Source organism: Triticum aestivum, chromosome 7B (assembly GCF_018294505.1).
Source record: "Triticum aestivum cultivar Chinese Spring chromosome 7B, IWGSC CS RefSeq v2.1, whole genome shotgun sequence".
NCBI classification, from domain to species: Eukaryota; Viridiplantae; Streptophyta; class Magnoliopsida; order Poales; family Poaceae; genus Triticum; species Triticum aestivum.
Genome location: NC_057813.1, coordinates 606,725,448 through 606,751,916, shown reverse-complemented (window position 1 = coordinate 606,751,916; position 26,469 = coordinate 606,725,448). Strand labels below are relative to the sequence as shown.

General features: G+C 44.7%; 2 protein-coding genes across 4 annotated transcripts; both read right to left on the bottom strand.

Annotated features, from left to right (window-relative positions):
- Positions 1 to 13,910: 13,910 nt before the first annotated feature.
- Positions 13,911 to 18,859, bottom strand: LOC123158003 (protein CIA1). Its single transcript, XM_044576157.1, has 10 exons — positions 18,442 to 18,859; positions 18,198 to 18,344; positions 17,874 to 18,092; positions 17,657 to 17,721; positions 16,423 to 16,488; positions 16,207 to 16,284; positions 15,479 to 15,541; positions 14,907 to 14,976; positions 14,568 to 14,651; positions 13,911 to 14,361 (listed from the first exon to the last, which is right to left on the bottom strand). The coding sequence occupies exons 1-10, from the start codon at positions 18,622 to 18,624 to the stop codon at positions 14,284 to 14,286; spliced, it is 1,053 nt and encodes a 350-aa protein (XP_044432092.1). The 5' UTR covers positions 18,625 to 18,859; the 3' UTR covers positions 13,911 to 14,283.
- Positions 18,860 to 19,843: 984 nt separating this feature from the next.
- On the bottom strand, positions 19,844 to 24,378 carry LOC123158005 (protein CIA1). Of its 3 annotated transcripts, none has more exons than XM_044576159.1 (10): positions 24,061 to 24,378; positions 23,819 to 23,965; positions 23,489 to 23,707; positions 23,240 to 23,304; positions 22,339 to 22,404; positions 22,111 to 22,188; positions 21,469 to 21,531; positions 20,842 to 20,908; positions 20,502 to 20,585; positions 19,844 to 20,338 (listed from the first exon to the last, which is right to left on the bottom strand). In XM_044576159.1, exons 1-10 carry the CDS (start codon positions 24,244 to 24,246, stop codon positions 20,261 to 20,263), a joined length of 1,053 nt encoding a protein of 350 aa, XP_044432094.1. In that variant the 5' UTR covers positions 24,247 to 24,378; the 3' UTR covers positions 19,844 to 20,260. The 3 variants fall into 3 exon arrangements, 2 of the variants coding, with proteins under 2 accessions (XP_044432094.1, XP_044432093.1); XM_044576158.1 differs by having other exon boundaries at positions 20,502 to 20,590; positions 20,847 to 20,908; positions 24,061 to 24,372; XR_006479225.1 differs by having other exon boundaries at positions 20,281 to 20,338; positions 20,847 to 20,908; positions 24,061 to 24,372.
- Between the last annotated feature and the right edge of the window lie 2,091 nt (positions 24,379 to 26,469).

The window sequence follows — 26,469 nt, the reverse complement described above, 5'->3', positions numbered from 1 at the left end:
GCTCCGGCCAGGCTGCCGCCGGTGCGGTACTACGTGCCGGCCGTCTGGGAGATAAAGCGTGAGGAGGACCCCGTCCACGACCCAGACTCCCCGCAGTCCCCGAGCCAGATCGGCGACGACGTGCCGCCGCTGGTGTTCCCCAACCCCAACCCCTCCCCCTCCTGGCTATCCCGCCGGACGGCGTTCGAGCGCCACCTTCCCGCCACCCACGACGAGCCGCCGCCGTCGCCGCCGCCGCCGGAAGAACAACCCGCGCGGCGCCCGGAGGACGAGGACCCGGACCTGTACTTCTGCCTCAAAGACCCCAACGACCCCGAGTGCGTGCGCCGGTGCCACGAGGTCCAGAGCAAGCGGTACGCCGTGCACGCGCTGCGGGGCTACAACGCCGACTCTGGCAACGGCGTCAAGTACGAGCTGGTCGAGGGCAGCGCCAGGAGCAACAGCATCCTGCTCGACTGCGCCGAGATCCTCGGCCACGTGGTCTTCACCGCCAGGCCTGCCGCCGCCGGCGGTGGACGGGATCGGACCTTCTTCGCCGAGGTTCGCATGCCGGACCATGCCCTCGCCTGCATGATTTCGTTGGACGACGACAGAGACTGCTACTACCGAGGGGCGGCTGCCAACGACGACGAGCTGTGCCAGTTCTGTAGAAAGGACCTCAGGCACCCGGAGGTGCATCCGGAGATCAGGAGACCACCTCGTGGGACGTCGGCGACGGAAACAATCATGGATTGCGATTGATTTTAAAGATTAACGCCCTATTGATCCCTCTAGGATAGATCGACCGAAAGAAATACTGCACTAGCTACTTGATTATCAATGTAAACTGCCGGCTACAAGCAGTTTAATTCCTTCAACGAGAGGTAATGCAATATTTTCAGGCAAATCCACATGATCTCCATACGAATTTTAGTTCTATGTGTCCTTTTGAGCAGATAAATACCACTAATGTTGAAGGTCAATTGGTTGGTAAATTTGGTCATGGTTCTCCTCGTTTGGACCGCAGGGATGTGTAGAAGTCAGATGAAAACACACGAACAAATTATCCGTGGGAAGAGCAATCAGAGGGTCGGAATGGCGCACAGACTAATTACTAACTCTCTGAAGAGAGTCGGAGGCTCCGGATGAAGTGTGGTTGGAACTTGGAGGGTTTGAACAAGTTGAAAAGTAGGAAATTGGGCAAAGGGAGAATGAGGCTTTTGAGGGTTTTGGGAGTTTGGTCTCTAAGCACTTTGCAAAAGACACTTCACGTAACAAAACCAATATCCTTTTTGATAGCATCGACATACCTAAGGACTTGGTGATTTTGGATCACTAAAGGCTATGAAAATGTCCTTAATCCTGCTAACACTTGTCCTTGAAGAAAAGAAGGGTCTAATTTGTATCTTTTGGGGTCTAAGCTGATCGACAAAATTATTATAGCATTTATGTGGTTGTCAAACGAAAATCAAGATCTTTGTTCACAAGTTGAATAAGATTATTATAATCTTACCATGGTCCTTTTTCTTTCACCAGCTCATGCTATGCAGACTTACATGATGCACATATTGCAGGCGCTTGGCATCAACTTCTAACAACTACTACTTACATACGGAGCTCACCATGAAGGTTCTGAACTACTTGATGAGGTTTTCAACTCACAATGAAGTCTCAAACTACTCATCACGATTTGATGAGGTTTTGCTCTACATGAAGGTAGGGTGCTTGCCCCTTTATGATACATCGATCGTGTTAAGTGTAGTTAGGATCGATTGATATTTTCCATAGGACACATGAGAGCATAAACTTTTCATTTCTTAAAGCTTTAAGAAGCCTTCTAGTTCGGCCTATATGGGGAGCGCAGCAGCCCAAGCTGGCTGCTTCGTTTCCCCTCTTGGCCCATTACGCCAATATCTTTGCCGGGGGTGCTCGGAACCCCTTTCCGGTGACCCGATATGTACCCGGTACCTCGGAACACTTCTGTTGTTCGAATACTATCGTCCTATATATCAATCTTTACCTCTCGATCATTTCGAGACTCCTCGTCATGTCCGTGATCTTATCCGGGACTCCGAACAACATTCGATCACCAAAACACATAACTCATATAATACAAAATCGTCATCGAACGTTAAGCGTGCGGACCCTACGGGTTCGAGAACTTTGTAGACATGACCGAGACACCTCTCCGATCAATAAACAATAGCGGAACCTGGATGCTCATATTGGCTCCTACATATTCTACGAAGGTCTTTATCGATCGTCGGTATCTTCATACCTAATTCAATCTCGTTACTGGCAAGTCTCTTTACTCCTTCCGTAATACATCATCCCGCAACTAACTCATTAGTCACATTGCTTGCAAGGCTTCTTATGATGTGCATTACCAAGAGGGCCCAGAGATACCTCTCTGATACTCGGAATGACAAATCCTAATCTTGATCTATGTCAACCTAACAAACACCTTCGGAGATACCTACAGAGCATGTTTATAATTACTCATCTACTTTGTGACTTTTGATAGCACACAAGGTATTCCACCGGTATCTGAGAGTCGCATAATCTCATAGTTGAAGGAATATGTATTTGACATGAACAAAGCAATAGCAATAAAACTGAACGGTCAATATGCTAAGCTAACGGATGGGTCTTGTCCATCACATCATTCTCCTAATGATGTGATCTCTTTATCAAATGACAACTCGTGTCCACGGTTAGTAAACCTTAACCATCTTTGATCAACGAGCTAGTCAAGTAGAGGCTCACTAGGGACACAATATTTTTCTATGTATTCACACATGTATTTAGGTTTCTGATCAATACAATTTTAGCATGAATAATAGACATTTATCATGAATAAGGAAATCTAAAATAACAACTTTATTATTGCCTCTAGGGCATATTTCCTTTAGTCTCCCACTTGCACTAGAGTCAATAATCTACTTCACATCGCCATGTGATTTAACACCAAAAGCCCAAGCAAGTGCTCACTACTGTTTAGTGAGACTTGCCCAGAAGTGTACCCAGCCAGAGGCTCAAAGAGGCTGACAGTGGGGCCCTGTTGACAGCCCAGTCAAGAGTCAAAGCTGACTCGATTGACTGGTCAAACTGACAAGTGGGCCCCAGGTGTCATTGACTACTATTTAAACAGGACAATTAAGTTAGGTTAATTAGCACAAGGGGGTCCACCAGTCAGTGACTACTTAAGTTAGTTAACTAGACAGTGGCCCAGCCGAACTCCCCTGTGGCTGGTCACGAATAGGGGACGCTGGCGGCCATGGCCGACGTCGCAAGGGCGCGGGGGACGAGGAGCGGCTGGGCGGGGAGCGAGGAGCGGCTAGTTTTATTAAATGTAAAACTAGCTACATAATTAGTGTTGCCAATTAACCCACTGCCGCAAAAAGTTCGGCACATTAGTAAATAGTTTATATTTGTTTATTAATTAAAAAGCATTAAAACAATTGTTTTAGCTACTGTTTTATTCATTTTAGGACATTAAAACGCTTTATAAAAATGTTGGTTCACCATCATAATTAGTTTTGGAATATTTGCCACAATTTTAATATTTTATACTGCATGTTTGAGAAATTTGAATTTTGGACTTTATTTTGAATTTGAACCATGCCTTGGATCAAATGAGGATTAGCAACAGAAATGTGACGATGTGGCACCATTAACTTGGAATTATTGTAGCTTAATTATTCGGGCGTTGCATGCATAAATGCATGCAAATATGTTGAGTGGCTGCCTCCATAACCCATGGCGGCAGGTGCCAAGTCATTTTGTTTACCATTCCAGCGTCGCTTCAAATCTTGCGATGCAAAGGTGCCGCTATCGGCTGTGATGGCAGGCGCTGCCACCTCCGGTTGTGGCGTCAGGTGACACGTGTTGTCTGTTGGGATTGTCACCACAATAGTTATGTCAATTGCACTCAGAGGTGTTCTTTTCTGGCATTACACTAGCGCGGATGGTCTAAAATGTAAAAGATTCGACAGGCAGCGGTGTAGTGATGTTGTCATGTTGACGTGGTCGATGACTGCAACCTGGTTTGATCAATGCAACGTCTTCCTCTTTTTGGGATGTGAATCCTTCAGGGCTGACGTAACCATCACTTTCACGCCGAGATTCATAATTTTTCGGCCGTCTGCGTTGGAACTCAAGCAACAACAACATGGTCATGCCATCGACATGTGAGAAAAGCTAATCTCCCGTGCACAGGGACGGAGCTCACGTACAAGGACTGGTGTCAAATGACACCAGTGCCGATCGTAACCTCAAACTAATCTTGTCAAAAAGATTTGTCTTTGACCCCAGCCAGAAAACACGATTGACCCCAGCCCAGCCACCCGTCCGTATAGACGCAAAAAGGCTCAGCCTAGTTCCAGCCCAGCCATAGAAGCCCAAAGTCACTAAAAAATATGCGGTCATTCCACCAAATTCCACACGCCGCTGCACATTACAGCCGTAAATACCCACGAGCCCGAATACCCATTATGTAATACTTGCACACGGCCCCGCTGATGTATGCGTGAGTCTACATCTCTTCATCTCATCGCCTCCTCTCCTTTATTTTTATTTTTTGCAGAAAATCTCATCGCCCCCTCTCAATCCCTAATTCCCCAACCCCCCATATCCATACGATAATTCCATGCTGGTCTCTGGTGGAATTACAGAGAGACGAGCTGCCAAATCAGCTGGATTTTGGTCTAATGCGGCATAATCTGGTGCCAATCCACCAAGCCTAGATTGATTCTTCTCAGGTATGCCTCGTGACCCACATGTGTATTAGATTTAGTCTTCAGACTAAATTTCGCTACCGAATTAATTTGAAAATTTTACTGCTCTCTTCCTTGATTCATGTCCAACTAGGAGGTTATGGACTTCAAGGCCACTTAGACTTAGGCAGGATAATGGTCATATATCAAGTGTTTGTATTATTACTCCAGACGAAATAAATTTAGATGATCTTCCTCCCGATCCAGCTGATCGAAAAAGAATATCATAATACGCTAAGAATCATAAGAAGCAAGCCGAGATTAGATGGAGATATCTTACATGCCACAAGAAGTCTTTAAATGTCCACAGAAGACCACAGTAGGATTAGAACAAAAAAATAATCTAGAATGGTCTAAAGACTACCATTGCCTAGAGCCGTAATTTGCATAAGGCATTTTGTTTGTGTTGCTATCTATTCATACTTTCATAGATTGCATCCACGACTAAGGTGGTAATGATGCATTTGTTGTTAATGTTTTCTCTAATTGGAATAAGAAAAGCAGACTAGATACTCATGTGGGTGACGAGTTCATGAGTGGTTGCATGATTTTCTACGTACAGAAGGATATATTTTCTAGAATTATGAATGATATTGTGATGGATCTATTTAAGAAGATGAAAGATCGAGAAGGAAAGTTATAAAATGTGAGCCCCGTGTCACTTTATATTTTGCTTAATGATGTTTATTTTCTGTATTACTTGTTTTGTACCATTGTTGTACATATAATATGTTCTTTCGTTCATTCTTTTCAGGAAGAAACAACTAGAATTCTTGAAGTCATCATTTTGCTTATTATTTTCTGACTATGTCAAGAAGTGGCTATACGACTTCGCTCAGCGCGTAATTGGTATGGCATTTTTTATGTAATGATAATATTGTTGGATCATCGCATGTTTTCGCTTTTCGTGCCGCTCTCTAACATTATGTGTGCTGCACTACTATAGGTTGTGCTAGAGTGGACAGAGCTTGACACCAGTGCCTAGTTTTTGTAGCTTCGTCCCTGCCCGTGCATGGGAGGTACCGTGCATGCATGCACCGGCGGGGCACATAAGCATGGCAGGAGGAGGCCGTGTGGATGGGCAGGCCGGCGAGGGGCCGATGCTCAGCTAGCTGACTCGGAACAGATCAGCTCTCGGGATGGACCCCGGTATAAATACGGAGCGATTCTTGTTTGTTTTTTGCGGGAAATTTGGAGAGCTTTATTTCATGAAAGCATAATCGGTGCAGTCAGCCAGAAGGCTAGTCACCAAGAAGTTAGGGGTTTCATCGAGCCGACTTTCCGTCACATTCAGTGTGCAAGCACGCTTCGCACACAGATGCGCCGGAACATTTGCCGTTCGATTTACATGAAAGATATCAAACGAAGAAAAAGAGGTACAGAGCTCTCCTATTTCTAAAAATAAAGGAGCCACAATAGAACGAGCATTGTGGCGAGATTGCCAGTACTTCACCAGCTCCAAACAGTCGACTTCCATGATCACATGTTGGAATCCTCGAAGACGAGCAAAGCGGACTCCATCTCGGAGTGACAAACACTCCATCATCAAGGGATCCGAGACTCCCGTGTATGGTTTGCACCATGAACCCAGTAGTGCTGAGGAAGATCGGGCCACTCCGCCAGCACCGCCCCGGCCTTCATCAATCTGCAAAGCGCCGTCTGTATTGATCTTGACCGACCCCTCCTCTGGGGGACGCCAACCATAACCCGGTAGAACCAGGGTTTCCTTGCATGGTAATTGAAGGAGGGATATAGCCTCCTTAATGTGTCTGATAGTTGCTGTGGGATCTCTTCCGCCATTACCATGTTTGATTCGATTCCTAGAGTGCCAAATAGACCACATAATAGTGGTGATCTTTGCACGTTCATAGGTAGTGAACTGAGGATCACAGGTTATGTCTCGAGCCCAAGTAACCGAGTGGAGAGGTGGAAGACGGAGACCAAGCCATGTCCACGCCTCTTCCCAGAAGCTCTGTGCATGTATACAGTGTATTAGCGCATGCTTCAAATCCTCCTCCATAGAGCGGCAAACACTGCATTGCCGAGCATCTGCAATGTGACGATAGTTAAGAGTAGTTTCATCTGGAAGAATGCCACGTAACACTCTCCACCAGAACACTCTCACTTTTGGTATAACATTTAACTTCCATAAGGATTTCCACAACTGTTGATCGTCCAATGAGGCTTCGGTAGCCGTCCCTTCCTCTAGAGCCAAAGGCTCGTTATGAGTCACGAGAGCGCGGTACGCCGTTTTAACAGTGTAGTTACCTGATTTGTCAAATGCCCATGCAAGAAAATCATCGCCCCCGCCTTGCCTAATTGGGATATTTAGTATGGCCGTGGCATCCTGAGCAGTAAAATTGTCTCTGATCACATCAATCTTCCAAGACCAGTTTCGTGTGTCTATAAGATCTGACACCCGATCAATGTTAGTCACTGTAGGTCTCTGAGTTGGAATCATTGCAACCGTACCTGGAATCCATTGATCCTCCCATACCGAGATCGTAGATCCGTCTCCCACTCTGGAGATTAAGCCTTTTCTCAGGGCGTCCCTTCCTGCCACAATTGCCTTCCAAGTTGCCGAAGCGGACTTGGGGACTGATGCATGCATGAAATCAGTGTCCGGGAAATAACGACCTTTGAGAACTCATGCGCACAGCAAGTTTGGGTTGGTGATAAAGCGCCATCCATGCTTGCCTAGCATAGCGATATTAAACAGATTCGGGTCTCGGAAACCCATCCCCCCCTTGCACTTGGGTTTAGATAACTCCTTCCAGGAAACCCAATGCAAAGCTTTTTTATCAAGAGAGCTGCTCCAAAAATATTTTGCCATTGGAGAAGTGAGACTCTTGCAAACTTTTTTGGTGAGAAGGAACGTGCTCATTGGGAAAGTTGGGATTGATTGAATGACAGACTTGAGCAGTGTTTCCCTTCCAGCACATGCAAGTAGTTTTTCCGACCACCCTTGCATCTTTCCATGAGCTCTCTCACTAATATGGTCGAAGGTACCACTGGTGATACGTCCAACCGCAGTGGGAAGCCCCAGATATCTTTCGCTGAATGCCTCGACCTGGATGTTCAAGGTCGTCTTCAAGTCTTGCATGACAGTGTCCGGGGTGTTGGAGCTGAAATAGATAGAACTTTTGTCCCGGTTCACGCACTGGCCAGAGGCATCGCCATAAATCCTCAGAATTTCATTCAGACGGCAAGCACTCGCAGGGCTTGCATTTATGAAGATTAGGCTGTCGTCTGCAAATAGCAGATGAGAGACCCAAGGTGATCTATAGCTCACTCTTAGGCCCCTATCAACAGAACCACCATTGTAAAACTTTAGTAATGAAGAGAAACCTTCTGCACAGAGCAGAAAAAGATATGGAGAGACTGGATCACCTTGTCTAAAACCCCGAGATGGTGTGAAGAAAGGGAGCAGCTCTCCATTAACCCGAACCGAGAAACGAACCGAGGTGACACACTTCATAATCAGGCGAATGAAAACAATGTTGAAGCCCAGACGAGACAGAATTGCCTCGAGGTAGTGCCACCACTCGGTCGTACGCCTTCATCATATCTAACTTGACTGCACAAGAATAGTTCTTTCCTTTCTTCCTTCGTCTCATCGTATGAATACTTTCATAAGCGACAAGTACATTATCTGTAATAAGACGACCAGGAACGAAAGCGCTCTGCTCTTCACTAATAATATCGTCCATGATGTGTCGCAAGTGGTTAGATATAACTTTGGCCGTGATCTTGTATAGAACCGGACACAAAGCAATAGGACGATATTGAGAAATTGACTGCGGGTGGCGTACCTTTGGGATTAATGTGATGGAGGTATCGTTCAATCCCGACGGTAACTCACCACCATTCAGAAAGTCTAGGACTGCCAATGTCACGTCATTGCCTAGCAAGTCCCAATGCCGCTGATAAAACCCTGCGGTGAATCCGTCAACTCCAGGGGCCTTCGAGGGGGCCATTTGAAACAGCGCAGCTTTGACCTCCTCTGCGGTATAAGGTTTGGTAAGATCATCATTCATACCCTGAGTCACCTTGACGGGCACATGTGATAATAAGTCACCAGCCTCACTAAAACCTTGTGTTTGATACAGGTTTTGGTAGAAAGCTAAAACCTCTTCCTTGTCCTCCATCTCAGTTTCACATACTGAACCATCTACACGGCGTAAACCCTGGATCTTGTTCATTCTTTTGCGCTGGGCAGCCTGTGCCTGAAAGTAGGAAGTGTTCCGATCGCCCTCGCGGATCCATGGAACCCGAGAACGCTGACGGAGCCACACTTCCTCTTGGAGAAGCGCTTCCTTCAGCTTCTTGACTATGTTTTTCTCTTCGTCCGTTGGACCCGTACCCATGGAACAGCACCTGACGCGGTCCAATTTTTTTGGAGTTTCCTTACCGTGCGTGCCAAACAACCAAATTCCTTTGAGCCCCACGGCTCAAGAATAGACTGAAGAGACCCCAAAGCCATGGAGATCCCTTGGAGCCCTGACTTGTTTTGGATTCCCCGCCATGTATCACTTACTAGATGGTCGTAATCCGAGTGCATCTGCCATACGTTCTCGTAACGAAACTGTTTCTTTGCTCGTGCTCCGTATGACAGTGTATCCTTGATTTCAGCTACAACAAAACAGTGATCAGATTCAACAGAGGGGAGGTGTCTGATCCGTATATGCTGAAAAAGTTGCTGGAAATCCTCATTCGCGAAAGCTCGGTCTAGGCGTGCCTTTACATTTGAATCTCCTCCTTGCTGATTGTCCCAAGTATAAGGCGTACCTGACCAGCCTAAATCTTGCATGGAAACATCGTCCATGACAGACCGAAACGCTCTCATCTGTGACTCCGACCTCGCTCTTCTGCTGAAGTGCTCAGATGCATACAGAGTTTCGTTGAAATCTCCCATACACAGCCAGGCTGCATGGGGTATAGCATAGAGAGTGCGCAGGAGCTGCCAGCTTTCTCCACGATCAGATGCTCTCGGCGCCCCGTAAAAACCAGTGAACCTCCAAACCGATAAACTCTGATTATTGCTATGAACCACCACATCAATGTGACACTTGCTGAAATTTCGCAACTCAACATTCACATCACGTGACCAAAAAAGACCAATGCCGCCGCTAAGGCCGACACTATCGACTGCAAAACAACCTCCAAAACCGAGAGAATACTTCAAAGCCTCTACTCTTTTTGCTTGAATTTTCGTTTCCATTACAAAGAGGAGAGTGGGTCCTTCCAGCTTCACTATACTGCGAAGCTCACGAACTGCCTCGGGGTTCCCAAGCCCCCGACAGTTCCAGCTTAAGCATGTCATTGTGCCTAGCAGGACCGCGTCGCGGTCTCTGCCGAATTTTCAGGAGTGGGCTTCTTTTTCTTAGAATCTCGTACAAATTCATCACCTTCCACTTCATTACTAGCAGAAGTCTCACCATCCTTGCCAACAGTTTCAGCACCCTTGGCTGTACTCGGTCCCCCATCTGTAAGCAGCAAGGTTTTCATCACCGGTCCGTAAACTTGATTCGGAGCATCTTTTCTCTTTGGTGGTTGCCTATGCTTGATTGGGGAAACAACTTCTTCTCCCGGCTCCTTGTTGGTGCTTGAGTTTCTAGTCGTAGGCTTGCTACTGGCACCTGTCTTTGGATCCTTCGAAGATTTTTCCGAACTCGGTGGCTTCCGATACTCGTCAGGAGCTCGTAGTTTTGAACCAAACGGAAGCTCGCCGTTTTCATCCCTAGAACCAGGAGTTGGGCAATAAAGCTCCGAGTGCCCTAGTCTACCACAGGAGAAACAGAAGTAAGGAAGATTTTCATACTGAATATCGTACATATCCACTTTCTTTCTCCTGGCAGAATCTATCAGGATCCAGCGCCTGATCGGCTTAGCAACATCGATGGAAATTCTCGCTCGCAGAAACCCACCGTTGTGGTCAAATTTTACCGAAAGAGCGTTCTTGTCAATCTGCTGAGCTATTGGCTTCCACCATGCCTCATCGCGCAAATTGTATGGCAGGTTAACAACCCTAGCCCACACTTGCAGCTTATCGAACTTCACCTCATCCGGCCTCATGCAGTCGTCGAATTCCGCTAACACCACCGCATTCTTATTGATATGCCAAGGGGATCCGCCCCAAACACGATCCCTATCTCTCTGATTCTCAAACTCTGCCACAAAGATGTTAACTCCAGCAGATTTGAATTGGAGACCCCGTGGATTTCCCCATGCCGGCCGCAGGGCGTTGGTGATAGTCTGGATATGTAGTTGATTACGGTGCAGAACCTTACCAGCCAACAGCCACTTCACCGGACCTTCCTCGATGCGATCATCAAGTATCAATGGAGTCGCCTCTTCCTCAGAGATGTCAAGTTTTCCTAGGGCTTCCTCCAGATGTTTCCTGGCCGCGCAACCCGCGAGTGGATCGTTCTCCGGCTCCACACTCCCCTCCGCGGAGTTGGGTCCCGCCATATGCAGGGTCTCCCTTCCGACGGATCTCTCGCACCGGCGATGGATCACCGGACGAAGTCTTTTTTCACGTCCAAACCCTAATCGCCGCCAGCGCCGCCGGAGCGTTTTTTAGGGTTAGGGGGAAAACCCCCGGAGCTGTGTGTACGCGTAATCAAGTTTTCCACGTTTTAAATCAGGATCGCGCGTAGTACTGTGTGTACGCGGGTTTAATTCCTGCTTGATCTCGGATTCCGCCTATCGATGCATCGATCGGTCATAAATACCCAGCCCGTAGGTGATCAACGCCCGTTTGCTCGCTCGGTCGTTTGCCTGCCTTCCATGGAGATCTCGCCGTCGCCCAAAGACCACGTTGCCGCTCCGGCTAGGCTACCGCCGGTCAGGTACTACGTGCCGGACGTCTGGGAGATAAAGACGGAGGAGCCCCCCGTCCAAGACCCAGACTCTCCGCAGTCTCCGAGCCAGATAGGCGATGACGTGCCGCCGCTGGTGTTCCCCGACCCCGACTCCTCCTCGCTATCCCGCCGGACGGCGTTCGAGCGCCACCTCCCCGCCACCTACGACGAGCAGCCGGCGGAGCCGGAACCACCCGCGCGGCGGCGGCGCCCAGAGGACGAAGACCCAGACCTGTACTGCTGCCTCGAAGACCCCAACGACCCCGAGTGCGTGCGCCGGAGCCACGAGTTCCAGAGCAAACGGTACGCCGTGCACGCGCTGCGGGGCTACAACGCCGACCCCGGCAACGGCGTCAAGTACGAGCTGGTCGAGGGCAGCGCCAGGAGCAACAGCATCCTGCTCGACTGCGCCGAGATCCTCGGCCACGTGGTCTTCACCGCCAGGCCTGCCGCCGCCGGCGGTGGACGGGATCGGACCTTCTTCGCCGAGGTTCGCATGCCGGACCATGCCCTCGCCTGCATGATTTAGTTGGACGACGACGGTGACTACTACCGAGGGGCGGCTGCCGACGACGACGAGCTGTGCCAGTTCTGTCGACGAGACATCAGGCACCCGGAGGTGCATCCGGAGATCAGGAGACCACCTCGTGGGACGTCCTACGGGTCGTCGGCGTGGGAAATAATCATGAATTGTGATTGAGTAAGACCCTGTTTGGTAATCCACCCACTCCTGGAATCTGTGGAGCGAGGAAACCGCAGCTCCCGTCATTTTCAACTGCAGTTCCGCCGGCTCTGGGAGCAGAATTGTGGAGCGGAGCGATACCGAATAGGGCCTAAAGGTTAATGCCCTACTTATCCCTCTAGGGTAGATTGACCGAAACAAATACCTCACTACTTTCATTATCAATGTATAAACTGCTGATTACGAGCAGTTTAAATTCTTCAACAAGAATTGATGCGATATTTTCAGGCAAATCCACATAATCTTCATGTGAATTTTAGTTCTATGTGTCCTTTTGAGCAGATAAATACCACGAATGTTAAGATCAATTGGTTGGTAAATTTGGTCATGTTGCTCGTTGTTTGGACCGTGGCGATGTGTGAAAGTCGGACGAAAACACAAACAAATTATCTGAGGGAAGAGCAGTCAGATGGGTCCGAATGGCACACAGACAAATTACAAACTCTCCGAAGAGAGTCGAAGGCTTCGGATGAAGTGTGGTTGGAGGGTTTGAACAAGTTGAAAAGTAGGAGATTGGGCAAAGGAAGAATGAGGCTTTTGAGGGGTTTTGGAATTTGGTCTTTAAGCACTTTGCAAAAAACACTTCACTTCAAAAAATCAACATCCTTTTTGATAGTATCGGCATACCTAAGGACTTGGCGATTTTGGATCACTGAAGGCTACTAGCACTTGTCCTCAAAGAAAAGAGGGGTCAAACTTGTATCTTTTGGAGTCTAAGCTGATGAACACTTTGTAGAGAAAACATAGTCCTTTAAGTAAAGCTAGCATAGATCATCAAAAACCACTATAGGGCAATAGATGCACTTTCAGCTATGCATTGCCTTCCGATGGCGGTCTTGTGTTGTCTCGGCGAAGCGGCGGTGACCGGTGAGAGGGTGCCCCTCGACACAGCCTTGGTTAGGGTGTCCTCGATGTTGCGTGTGCGTGTGTGTGTTTTGGTTATGTGTGTTTCCCCCCTAAATCACGTGTACCCTGTTTCCTTTACAGGGGCAGAAGCCGCTGCTTCTGCGGTTCTGCCCCTTGCAGCACAATCATCTCCGCCTTGCAGTAAAAACAGACACCGACATTTATCCATGAGAAGATCAACCAGAGCCCATGGTCTGCATTCTAAATAGTGAATGATGTCCCAAGAGCATCTCTAGCCCTTCCCTCAAAATGCTATAGCTCCCTATATTTTCTGGTTTAAGGACCAAAATTTTCTTCCCTATCTTCCGAATCACCTTTGCAGAAGGCGAAGCAATTCCAGGACACTTTGGTCCGTAGATACTAACCTTCGGGCAAGGACCAGACGAAATGGTCATCAGAAATTCCAAACAACAGCGCTAACCATCTATCCGCTTTCAATTTTGACATTTGTTTCAATGGCAATCCAATATATTCTGCTCCCGAAGTTTTCCACCATGAACCCCATGCAGCAACGGTGAACGTAATCTTTTGCCACATAAATCTTGCTTTGTTAGAAAACAATAGGTACAAAGTATACAAGATGATATGGAATCTCAAAATCTCATAAAAAAGGCAGCAACAATGACATCAAATCGCCGACCAGTGTGACACACAATATGGGGTTTCCACTTTCCAATGGCAAAGAGAACACGAGACCACATAAAACTGTGCGCGGCACTTGTCTCTGTACAGGAACTTAATTTGATGTTTGATAGCTCATTTAAAAAAAATAATAGCACGTCTATCGGTTCATATTGTATACACCAACAATTCCACATCGATGCCAGAGCTCGTAGCTTGGATGGCAAATCTGTTAAAAGATCACCACCATCCAAGCTCTTGCAGGTACAAAAAGTATTAGCTAACCTAAGGGAGCATTGTTTGGAAAACAGAAACCAAATGGCGATTCCTACACTCATCTGTGATCTTAAGGTACACAGCTAGAACTATCATCACATTGCAGCAGATAGAGCACAATTCAGTCCAGTAAATTGCCCCGCAGCTCCCACAATTTTACTGTGCCATCATCGCTCGCGGAAGCCAACACCCTCGGGTCCTACGAGTTTATTAGAAAAGAATTAGGCACTTCTAATAACCAAAGTAGAAGATACTTGAACCATTATAGATTGTGATAGTCTCATACTGGATTGAATTGCTAGACAATTAAAATCCTTTACCAGCTTAACACATCGAGACTACTGGAATTGGCGCAACTGGAGCAATTATCCGAGATGCAATTTGTTTCTAATTTTCTGAGATTACCTGAGGACACCATCTGACACAATTTACATCCATGTCATGCGCTTTCTCTTTCTTCAATATTAATCTGTACAAAGGCCCCTCAACCTGCACACCATCCAAGGTAGCTGTTAATACTTAAATCAAATGGTGGTCACTGCATTTAGAAAAATATATGAACAACCCTCAAGCATTTATCCCAAGAAAAGTATGTTCAGTGCTAAAGTATGCACTCCATGTTGAAACATGCACTCCACTATCTACCACAAATGTAACTTGGACAAACTAGTCAGCTAAGCAGATCGTATAAGAGATAAATCAAGAGTGGTGAGAATTTGAATGTTCAGCGGAAGGCTAAGATACCGTAGTACTCTTTTCCTCGGCATATAAGCAGATAGCATCATCACCTGCCCCACTGGCAATAACATCCTCGCTGCATGCACAGAGGAGCATGAAAAATGTCAAAGAATAGTACAAAAGAGTGAAAGACTATTCTATTTTAATCCAGCATGTTAATCCACATCGACTTATGTAAAGACTTCGGTAGATAAGAATGGTCAATTATCAACATTTGTTCAACATAAATATACGACAATTGTATTTTGAAAACATATACATAAATGGTCAGTGATATCTTTCGTAAACATGTAGAACTGACAGTTAAGGACTTTGATCGTCTTTTTCTGCAGGATTCTGCCAACAGGAATATTGATGTATATAATTAAAAAATTACTTGCGTAAATAGAATGAGCCTCCTTTTTGCAGACATATAATGCTCTCAACCAGAAGTCAGAAAATAGTTTTATAAAACTTATATTGTTGATTGAATTCATAAAAATGCTTGTGCACTATCTGATAAAGAGTAAATTTGTTTGCTCCTTCTGAATAAAATTCAGAAGCAGTAAATATGTGTTAGTCACTGGAGTTCAACTAACCTTGACCAATGGGCTGAAAAAATAGTTCGACCATGATGTCCAGATAAAGTAGAAAGATGTCGCCTGAAATTAAACAATAATCATCCTGTTAAAGAGGGGTGGTGTGGAAAGATTCACTGCAGTGATGTGACAACAACAATATCAGCAGAACTAGAACAGTTACACACAAACACTAAAGTCGACTCGCGAGAGAATGGTCAGAACTAACAAGTATGTCTCAACTAATCAGAACCTTAGCAATACACTAAAGTCACCATATGCCTGGAAAGGGCAGGGTTGTACTAGATTTGCACTCCGGTGGAAGCGAAACAAAATTTTACTCAATGTAAGCATTGATATTTGATCTTAATACCAACAACGATGCTTATACAAGTTCTGCTACAAAAAAAAAATCGCATTGGTAATACTATACCAAACAACCACTTCTCCGTGAAGAACAGGCACATCATCAATTATTAGTTTGCAATTACCCCAGGGAGTAAAGTGGCAGATAATATGAAAATATAGAGATATGCCAGACTAATAGCAATAGAAAGCACAAGAACACTAACATGCTTGATTTCATCACCGGCATAGTCTAATTTTTGGGTGGGGACTAAATGTGAACTACCACACAGCTTGTCTACTTCTGCAGCCATATCTTTTAGGAACAGCTGTGCTACTTCAGTGTTATCGAACCTTATACGACAAATATAAGTCAAAAATAGTATCGATAAGAAAACTCTTACCAAGATTCATGACCTTCTCCAGTTGTTGGCTGCGACAAATCAGCACTCGTATCCCAAATCTTCAAAGTACAGTCATCACTGGATAAGAAACATATGACATTAGAAACTTTTGCTAACACAGGAATTCAGCAGTGCTAGAGAATCTGGGAAAATACCGCATTCCAAAAAGAGCCTACAAAATAAAGAGGGATATTAATCCAGCATGGTAGAGCGAACCTGCATGTGACCATCCTATCTCCTTTCTGGTTAAAAGATACGGACCATACTGTTGAGGAGTGGCCACTGTAAACAAGAAAAAGGAGATCAACTATAGCAGGGCAAGATGCAATAATCAGTTAAGCTGTAACACCAGAAAGAATAATCAATATAGTAGTGTTCTGTTACTAATGAGAGAACATAGTGTCCGTCAACAATTGAAATGAACAATCAAAACTTCAAAAGGAGATAAATATATGCTCTGTTATTTTTAAAGATGAATAGCAGAAAGTGTATCATATCATCCAAACAAGATGGAACAGTGTCAGGGTAATCTTAATAATTAATAGCAACATAACACAAACACATTACAATGATTGACATGTAATCCCAGATTATGTTTTAGCAAAGTGGGAACTGTGGGAAAAGGTAAAAATACAAGTGAAATAATTAAGGGATATTTATACCAAAACAAAAAGACACCAATTCGATGCGATACTGTTGATCTAACTGTTCATAAATCTCAACACCTCATGGCAAGGTTTACGAGTCGACGAGTCGTTCCGAGGTTGAGACTCATAGACTAAGCGTAACTAGTCGACACTAAAGTTGCGACTCATAGACTAGTCGACATTGAAGTGTAGTCGGCCCTGGAGTTGACTAGTCCTTGGACTCATAATCCATGCCTCATGGTTTAAGTTGGATCCCTAGAATTACCTTTTAGTAATTACACACTTATAGTATGATTAATTCAGAATCAAGCTCACTAACTACCTGGATCTTGGATCCTTTTTTCCCTCCATAAAGTGGTTTGTTAGGGAAGGTGGGAAGGGAATGTTGGGTACATGCAATATGATTTTCTGAAATATGTTAGTAGTTATATTTTCATCCAATACACATCTGTAGAATCGTGCATGCATGTACATGGTTGCTAGTATAGAAACTAAAATATGCAAGATTCAAACATATGAAAAAACGATATGGTCATGGAGCAGAAATTTGGTCCAGATCATAAAATCAACAACCAAACGACTCATAAAATGGGTTTTCATGCATCACATCTTTTTCACAATCATCAGCATCAAATAAGCTGGGATTGATCTTCTAAAGAAACATAAGCTGGACATTCGCACGATATTACAATGTACTACTCATTACCTGGGAGTAAATGAGTCAAAACATATTATACCACAAGCAGTACAAGTTTTATCAACCATAGAAAGGCAAAAAGGGCTGGACCAAAGAGCCTCATTACCCGTTACCGGCTTCAGCTAATGTCTGTACGCAATGCCAGTCATCATCGCCGTCATCAGCCCAGACCTACATCAAAGCTTCCATCTTAATGAGTAATGCCACTTAAACACTGCAAACCGAACAGAGCAAGAGCAACCTATACAGCCTAAAATCACTAGACAGCAAAGTAACGCAGGTCAAACTAGTGCATTACAAATTAAATTGATAAGAGTTCATACCCTGATGGTATTGTCATAGCTGACAGAAACCAGAACATTAAGAACTGGGTGCCACTGGACCATCTTCACGTCCTGAGTGTGCCCCTGCAGCACGGCTACACACTCGTGCTCGTTCCCTGGCTGCACCTCCCATATCCACACAGCCTTGTCCCGGCTGCACGTCGCGAGCAGTGAACCCGACTGGCTCCACGACACGCTCTTCACCTCATTATCATGCCCCTACCCATCGACAGCACAGAGTTAACATCCACAGGTAACCAGCAATCTCTACAACAGAAAGCGGTAACACTGAACCCCAAAACCAAATTCAGCAAGAGTTTTCACCTCCAATGTGGCGACGCACTCGAAGTCCCCACCGGAGTACTCCCATATCGCGGTGGTGCCATCGAAGCTCGCGGTCGCCAGCAGCTTCCCGTCGGGGGACCAGGCGCAGGACCTCACCGTGCGTTCGTGCACGCCGTCGAGCACATCCTGAACAAGAGAGATGGACGGGCGCAGATGAGGAAACGAACCACCGCAATGCAACGTGGACCTATTGGAGCAAACTGAAGTAGTAGATTGTTCTTACCGAGCAGTCCCAGACGCCGTCGGGGGCGCGCTTCCAGATGCGCACGGTCTTGTCGCCGCCGCAGGAAGCGAGGACGGGGCCGGCGCCGGGGCCCGGATTGGGGTTCCAGGCGAGCGACCAGGCGCGGTCGGCGTGGCCCGTCAGGCGGTGGGTCTCGCGCAGCTCCGCCGCGCCGCCATCCATGGCCTGTTCGCCGGCGATCGCCGTTGCCTAGGGTTCCGGGCGCGAGTCGCCGGTGAGGAGCGCAGAGTGGGGAGCTGCGGAGGGGGTCCGAGGCGGCGCGAGGAGGTATGGTGTGGATTCGCCGGATGGTGGGAATTTAGCGGAGGGAGGCGGCGGCGGCGAACAGCGAGGAGGATGGTGGGGAGTTCGTTTACTGGTGGCTTGTGGAGGTCAACCGCGCGTGGAGGACACGGGCCGCTGCCCAGGCGTTCGGTTACACCGAACCGACCGGTTCGGTTTCTCGGTTTTTTTAAGAAATTCGGTTTTCCGATTTTTACGACCGACAAGTCTTTCCAGAAAATACTAAAGGACACTTGGGTTAAAACCGAGCACGACCCGATGTTGACTAAAAACAACAATCACTTCATAATTTTCTAAAAGTTTGAGAAGAATTTCTTCAGGTGTTGGTGAAGTCTTAGTTAGTAGGCTTTAGATAGCCTTTTAGCCTTAGGGCCAGTTTTTTTAGCTTAGAAGCCCAACCCAAAATATTTTTTTTGAAGGTTACCGGAGTCTAAGTTAGTAGGCTTCTAAAATAATTTTGGTTAGGCTTCTAGAATAAGCTGAAAGAAGTTTTCATTTCAGCTTATTCTAGAAGCCAGTAAAAGAACTGGCCCTTACTGTCACTGTTTACTTCTCAGCGTGGACAGTAACTCAATATTTAGATCAGATGACTATTATACATTGAGATATAGCATATAAATGGCTACAACAATTTTGATGATGCGGCTCGTTATGATAGTAGGAAAATAGCAATTAATGATCGCCAGTGGGGGTTGTCTATATAAAATATATACTCCATCCGTTTCTAAATATAAGCCTTTTACATATCTCAATGCGGACTACACTCGAATGTATATGGACATATTTTAGAGTGTAGATTCACTCATTTAGCTCCGGAACGGAGAAAGTACACATTACTCCCTCCATCCCGAATTAGTTGTCTTAGATTTGTATAGATACAGATGTATCTAAACAATTTTTAGTGCTAGGTACATCCGTATTTAGATAAATCTAAGACAACTAATTTGGGGCAGAGGTAATATATATTTAGAATTTCATTCGTATGAATCCAATGATGTGCTTTTGTGACATATAACAATATTTAGTTTGTCAATTAGATAACCTAGAAAAACGCAGACGCCATATGCATTATTCCAGAGTGAGTATACAAAAGGATATGGAATCTGAAATCTCATCAAGAGGCGGCAACAATGACATCCCATCACCAACCAGTGTGACAAACAATATGTTGTTCACAATGGCGAAACTTAATTTGATGTTTTACAACTCATTTGCAAAAATGATATGCCTGTAACAAGTCTATTGTTTCACATTGCATACACGAACTACTCCACAACCTGTCAGGATGGCAGATCTTGTAGCTTGAATGGTATCTGTTAAACGGTCATCCCCATCCAAGCTTTGCGGGTACAAAAAAGTACACCCTCCATCCCAAAATAAGTGTCGAGACACTTATTTTGGGAGCATTGTTTTCGAATAAAGAAACAAAATAAAAGGTGACCCCTACTCTGTTCTACAGTAGGAACTTAAGATGCACAGCTAGAACTATAATCCTATTACAGCAGAAGAGTCCAACTCAATCCAGTATATCCCCCCGCAGCTCCCACAATTTGACTGTGCCATCATCGCTCGCGGATGCCAACACCCTTGGGTCCTACGAGTTTATTTGCCAAGAATTAGGCACTTCTAACTAAAGTAAAAGATATTTGAACCATTATAGATATTGATAGTTCTCATACACCAAGCCAGAAACAAATGAAGCCCATTACCAGCTTTAACACGTTGAGACTATTTTGCAGCTAATTTTCTGAGATTACCTGAGGACACCATCTGACACAATTTACATCCATGTCATGTGCCTTCTCTTTCTTCAGTATTAATCTGTAGGAAGGCCCCTCAACCTGCACTGCCCAGAGTAGCTGTTAATACTTAAATCAAAGGGTGGTCACTGCATTTAGCAAAATATGAACAAACACTCAAGCATTTACTTATTCCTAGACAAGTATGACCAATACTACAGTATGCACTCCATGTTGGAACATCGCACTCCACTATCTACTGCAAATGTAACTTGGACAAAATGGTCAGCTAAGCAGATCCCATAGAGATGAATCAAGAGTCGTGAGAATTTGAATGTTCAGCGGAAGGATAAGATACCATACTATTCTCCTCGGCAAATAAGCAGATAGCATTATCACCTGCCCCACTGGCAATTACATCCTCGCTGCATGCACAAAGGAGCATGAAAAATGTCAAAGTATAGTACAAACGAGTGAAAGACTATTCTATTTCAATTCAGCATGGCAATCCATATCGACTTATGTAAATAAACCTCGGAAGATTAAAATGGCCAATAATATCTTTGCTTATTCAGAATGACAGCAGAATTTGCCAATTCTGGGAGATCAACATTTGTTCAACATAAATATACGACAATTGTATTCTGAAAACATATACATAAATAGTCGGTCATATCTTTCGTAAACATGTAGAACTGACAGTTAAGGACTTTGATTAGCTTTTTCTGCAGGATTCTGGCCATCAGTTCAACAGGAATATTGATGTGTATAATTAAGTTAACTTGCATAAAATATAATGAGCCTCCTTTTTGCAGACATATAATGCTCTCAACCAGAAGTCAGAAACTATTTTTATAAAATTTATATTGTTGATTGGATTCATAAAAATGCTTGTGTTCTAGCAGATAAAGAGTAAACTTGTTAGCCCCTGCAGAATGAAATTCAGAAGCAGTAAATATGCATCAGTTATTGGAGTTCAGCTAACCTTGACCAATGGACTGAAAAAATAGTTCGACCATGATATCCAGATAGAGTAGAAATATGACGCCTGAAATTAAATGATAATTATCCTATTAAAGGGGTGGTGTGGAAAGGCAACATAATTTTGATAAGCTTCACTGCAGTGATGTGATAACAATATCAGCAGAACTAGAATAGTTACACACCAACACTAAAGTCGACTCATAATCCATATGCAAGGAAAGGGCCAAGTTGTGCTATATTTGCACTCCGGTGAAAGCAAAGCAAAATTTTACTCAATGTAAGCATTGATATTTGATCTAATAGCAACAAAGATGAGTACATCTAACTTAGAAAAGCTCTCCAACAAATAAAAAAGCACAATGGTATACTCTACCAAACAACCACTTCTCTGTGAAGAACAGGAACATCATCAGTTATTAGTTTGCAACTGTCCCAGGGAGTAAAGTGGTGGATAATATAAAATTACAGAGATATGCCAGACTAATGAATAACAATAGACACAGCACAATAACACTAATATGCTTGATTCATCACTGGCATAGTCTAAATTTTGGGGTGGGGACTAAACATGAACCACCACACAGCTTGTCTTGTTTTGCGACAAACATGAATCAAAAAAAGGTATCAAGAAAAAATCTCTTACCAAGAATCATGACCTTCTCCAATTGTTGGTTGCGACAAATCAATACTCGTATCCCAAATTTTCAAAGTACAGTCATCACTGGATAACAAATTAATGAGATCAGTAACTTTTCTAGGGCCCGTCTGGAACAAAGGAATTCAGCAGTGCTAGAGAATCTAGGAATATACCGCTCCAAAAAGATCCTACAAAACAAATAGGGATATTATAATCCAGCATGGTAGAGCGAACCTGCATGTGACCATCCTATCTCCTTTCTGGTTAAAAGATATTGACCATACTGTTGAGGAATGACCACTGTGAAAAGAAAAAGGAGATCAACTTTACCAGGGAAAGATGCAATAATCAGTTAAGCTCTAACACTAGAAAGATTGATCAATATAGTAGCGTTCTGTTACTAATGATGGAACATAGTCGCCATCAACAATTGAAGTTAACAATCAAAACTTCAGAAGGAAATAGATATGTTCAGGTATTTTTAAAGATGAATAGCAAAAAGTTTATCATATCATCCAAACAAGATGGAACAGTATCAAGATAATCTTATAGTTAATAGCAACATAACACAAAGTCACAAACACATTACTATCATTGACATGTAAATATGTAAACCCGCATTATGTTTTAGCAAAATGGGAACTGTGAAAAAAAGTACCAGTAAAACCCAATAATCAAGGGATATTTATACCAGAACAGAAGGACACCATGCGACACTATTGATCATAACTGTCCATAAATCTCACATCAACACCTCATGGTTTAAGTTGGATCCCTACAATTACCTCCAATACACATAGCTAGAATCGTGCATACATGTATATGGCTGCTAGTAGAAAATAAATCTACAAGATCCAAACATATTAAAAGAAGGTATGATCATGTGGCAGAAGTTTAGTCCAGATCATAAAATCAACAGCCATATGACTTCATGCATCACATCTTTTTCACAGTCATCGGAATCACATAAGTTGGGATTGATCTTCTAAAGAAACATAAGCTGGGATTTCGCGGGACTGAATGCATTCGTACAATATTACAATGTAAATAAGTCCAAACATATTATACCACACGCAGTGCAAGTTTTATCAACCAAATAAAGGCAAAAAAGGGCTTGACCAAAGAGCCTCATTACCTGTTACCGGCTTCAGTTAATGTCTGTACACAGGGCCACTTACCATCGCCGTCATCAGCCCAGACCTACATTAAAGCTTGCATATTAATGATAATGACACTTAAAACTGCATACTGAATAGAGCAAGAGCAAAGAGCACACCCTTGTTGCCTATCCAGTATCCACAGCCTAAAACCACAAGGCATACAGCAACATAACGCAGGCCGAGCTAGTGCATTACTTACAGATTAAATTGACAAAAGTTCATACCCTGATCGTATTGTCATAGCTGACAGAAACCAGAACATCAAAGAACGGGTGCCACTGGACCATCTTCACGTCCTCAGTGTGCCCCTCCAGCACATCTACGCACTCGTGCTCGTTCCCTGGCAGAATCTCCCATATCCACGCTGCCCTGTCCCGGCTGCATGTCGCGATCATCGAACCGGACTGGTTCCATGACACACTCTTCACCTCGTTCAAGTGCCCCTACCCATTAACGGCACAGAGTTAACATCCACAGGTAACCAACATTCTCCACGACAAACAGTGGTGACACTGAAACTGAACCCAAAAGGCCAAATTCAGAAAAGGCTTCACCTCCAACGTGTCGACCAACTCAAAGTCTTCACCAGAGTACTCCCAAATGGCCGCCGTGCCATCGAAGCTAGCGTCCACCAACAGCTTTCCGTCGGGGGACCAAGCGCAGGACCTCACCGTGCGTTCGTGCACGCCTTCGAGCACATCCTAATCAAGCAAGATGGGCGCAAATAAGGAAACCAATCACTGCAATTGCAATGCAATGCGGAGCCCTGGAACAAAGGAAAGTAGACTGGTGTTACCGAGCAGTGCCATGCGCCGTCGGGGGCGCGCTTCCAGATGCGCACTGTCTTGTCGGCGCCGCAGGAGGCGAGGACGGGGCCGGCGCCGGCGCCCGGGTTGGGGCTCCAGGCGAGTGCCCACGCGCGGTCGGCGTGGCCAACCAGGCGGTGCGTCTCGCGCAGCTCCGCCGAGCCGCCGCGATCCATGGCCTGCTCGCCGGCGATCGCTGTGCCTAGGGTTCCGGGCGCGAGTCGCCGGTGAGGACTGAGTGTACCGGGATGGCAAGGTGGAGCTGCGGAGGGAGACCGAGGTGGCGTCGACCAGGGAGGAGTTTTTTTTTTAGATGATACCAGGGAGGAGGTTTTTTTTTTTTTTGAGGATCTTACCAGGGAGGAGCTGTGAGGGTTTGTGTACTGGTGGGCCCGTGGGAGTCACCCGCGCGTGAAAGGCACGGGCCGCTGCCCGGGCAAGTGAACAGGTTGGGCCCGCTGGTCGTGTGCCGGGCTTGCATGCCGGATTTGCTTCCGGAAATGTACGGCGTTCCTTTTGGACAAGGAAAAAATATTTTTTTTCTTATATCGTGAGAGGCATAGATTTATTTTTCATGAAGGTATGTATTTACTTCCGCGAGAGGCACATACGTCCTCTTGGAAAGAAAAAAACGTTTTTTCCGCGAGAGGCACAGGCACACCTGACGGAGTGGAAACGGTTCGAGATTTGGACGCATGATTTAAGAGATAAAACATTTTGAATAATTGAATCTACGAAAAATGAGAAAACTCTCAGGTTGAGCGTGCCACTCGTCACAACCTGATAAGATGAGGACGAACTTTGAAGGACTGCTTCTCATTATTGATTTCGGCAGTCCCGTTATTATTTTACTATACCAAACATGTCAATACTGAAAGCACATGTTTACTCTAGAGGGGGAGGGGCGTGAATGGTATATTTTTAGAAATTTGCTAAACTCTGATAAATTGACGAAGATCAGAGTGAGGAAATAGAAACGCGAACGAACTAAGTCATCACAGAAACAAAAAGCATGCATACAAGATACATATAAGTGAAGAACATGTAATTATACAAGCATTCAAACATGAAGAAGATGGAGCGAAGAAATAAAAAACAACATGATGAAACTCTTCGGTTCAAATTCTTCAGAAAGTAGATCACATGTTCTTCAGCGGTGGAATAACTTAAAGTAAAGGGGTGAGGAATTTGAAACCAGATTGGTTCGATGAAGACACAACGATTTGATAGGCCAGTTTCAGTTGTTGTATCAACTGTACGTCTGGTTGAGGTGGCTGAGTTGAACTTCAAAGACACTTAGTCTTCACACTATTCCTCTTGAACTAAGGTTATAACAGACCTCACCAATCACTCGTGGTAAGTTTTCAAGGTAGACTTTTAAAACTTTCACAGACTTGTTCATCAGCACACGCACAATTACTCTTGGGGTGCTTAGAACATGACACCCAATCGCCTAGAAGAATGACAATTTTCAAAGATAACATGGGTCGAGTTACAAAGATCAAACTCTTTAGTGATGCTCATTCACTTTGTGTCTGGTTGAGTTTTTCCTCACTTGGTTTCTCTCAACGTAGTCACAGGAAGGGTTGCTCTCAAGTGACAAGTGTCAAGTTCTCTAGAGCAGTCAACCAATAAGTGGTGATAGGAGTCGACTATTTATAGCTAGGGACAAATGCCTCTTCGGACATGATCGTTGTTAGGATAAGGATCCACTCGACAGTTGGCACGCGGCGCAACAACGGTTAGAAAAATAAACTCACAATTTCGTCGGGGCATTAAATTTTCTTACGATAGGCATATCGTACTGGCGAAATCCTAACTCCTCAGTCTGGCCAAAATTGTCAGTGACCAGAAAAACTGCGTCTTTGTCGCTAGCGAATTCGTTAGCTCTGTCGGAGATTTTCACTTGCTTTATGGCAAGTATGTATAAATTTGAGCATCACTTTGAAAAATGATATACGTATCACCTAGACCTTATTTAACAGTATGATTTTTCTATGACTCATAGTAAGAAGAAAAGAAATTATGAAAATAAAGTCTTCAAGCTTCCAAGTCTTCACATCATTTCTTCACAGGTCGCATCAATTTCTTCACTTGAAGAAATATACATTTAGGGGTCGTCTTTCGTTGGTTAAACCAAATCTTCAAGGACTATAACACCTGTGTGTACTCACAAACACATTAGTCGCTTAACACATTGGTCTTCAATACTCCAAAACCACTAAGGGGCACTTGATGCATTTACAAATACGTTGCGACTGTTGGAAATATGCCCTAGAGGCAATAATAAAAGGATTATTATTATATTTCCTTGTTAATGATAATTGTCTTTTATTCATGCTATAATTGTATTATCCAGAAATCGTGATACACGTGTGAATACATAGACCACAATATGT

Coding starts and splice junctions, on each gene's coding strand:
- LOC123158003 (XM_044576157.1), bottom strand. CDS start 18,624: ATGGATGGCGGCGCGGCGGAGCTGCGCGAGACCCACCGCCTGACGGGC. Junction 18,345..18,441: donor ACGGCGTCTGGGACTGCTCG/GTAAGAACAATC, acceptor TCTCTTGTTCAG/GATGTGCTCGACGGCGTGCA. Junction 14,977..15,478: donor TTTTCAGCCCATTGGTCAAG/GTTAGTTGAACT, acceptor CTGTGCATGCAG/CGAGGATGTTATTGCCAGTG.
- LOC123158005 (XM_044576159.1), bottom strand. CDS start 24,246: ATGGATCGCGGCGGCTCGGCGGAGCTGCGCGAGACGCACCGCCTGGTT. Junction 20,909..21,468: donor TTTTCAGTCCATTGGTCAAG/GTTAGCTGAACT, acceptor TTGTGCATGCAG/CGAGGATGTAATTGCCAGTG. Junction 20,339..20,501: donor GTGTCAGATGGTGTCCTCAG/GTAATCTCAGAA, acceptor ATAAACTCGTAG/GACCCAAGGGTGTTGGCATC.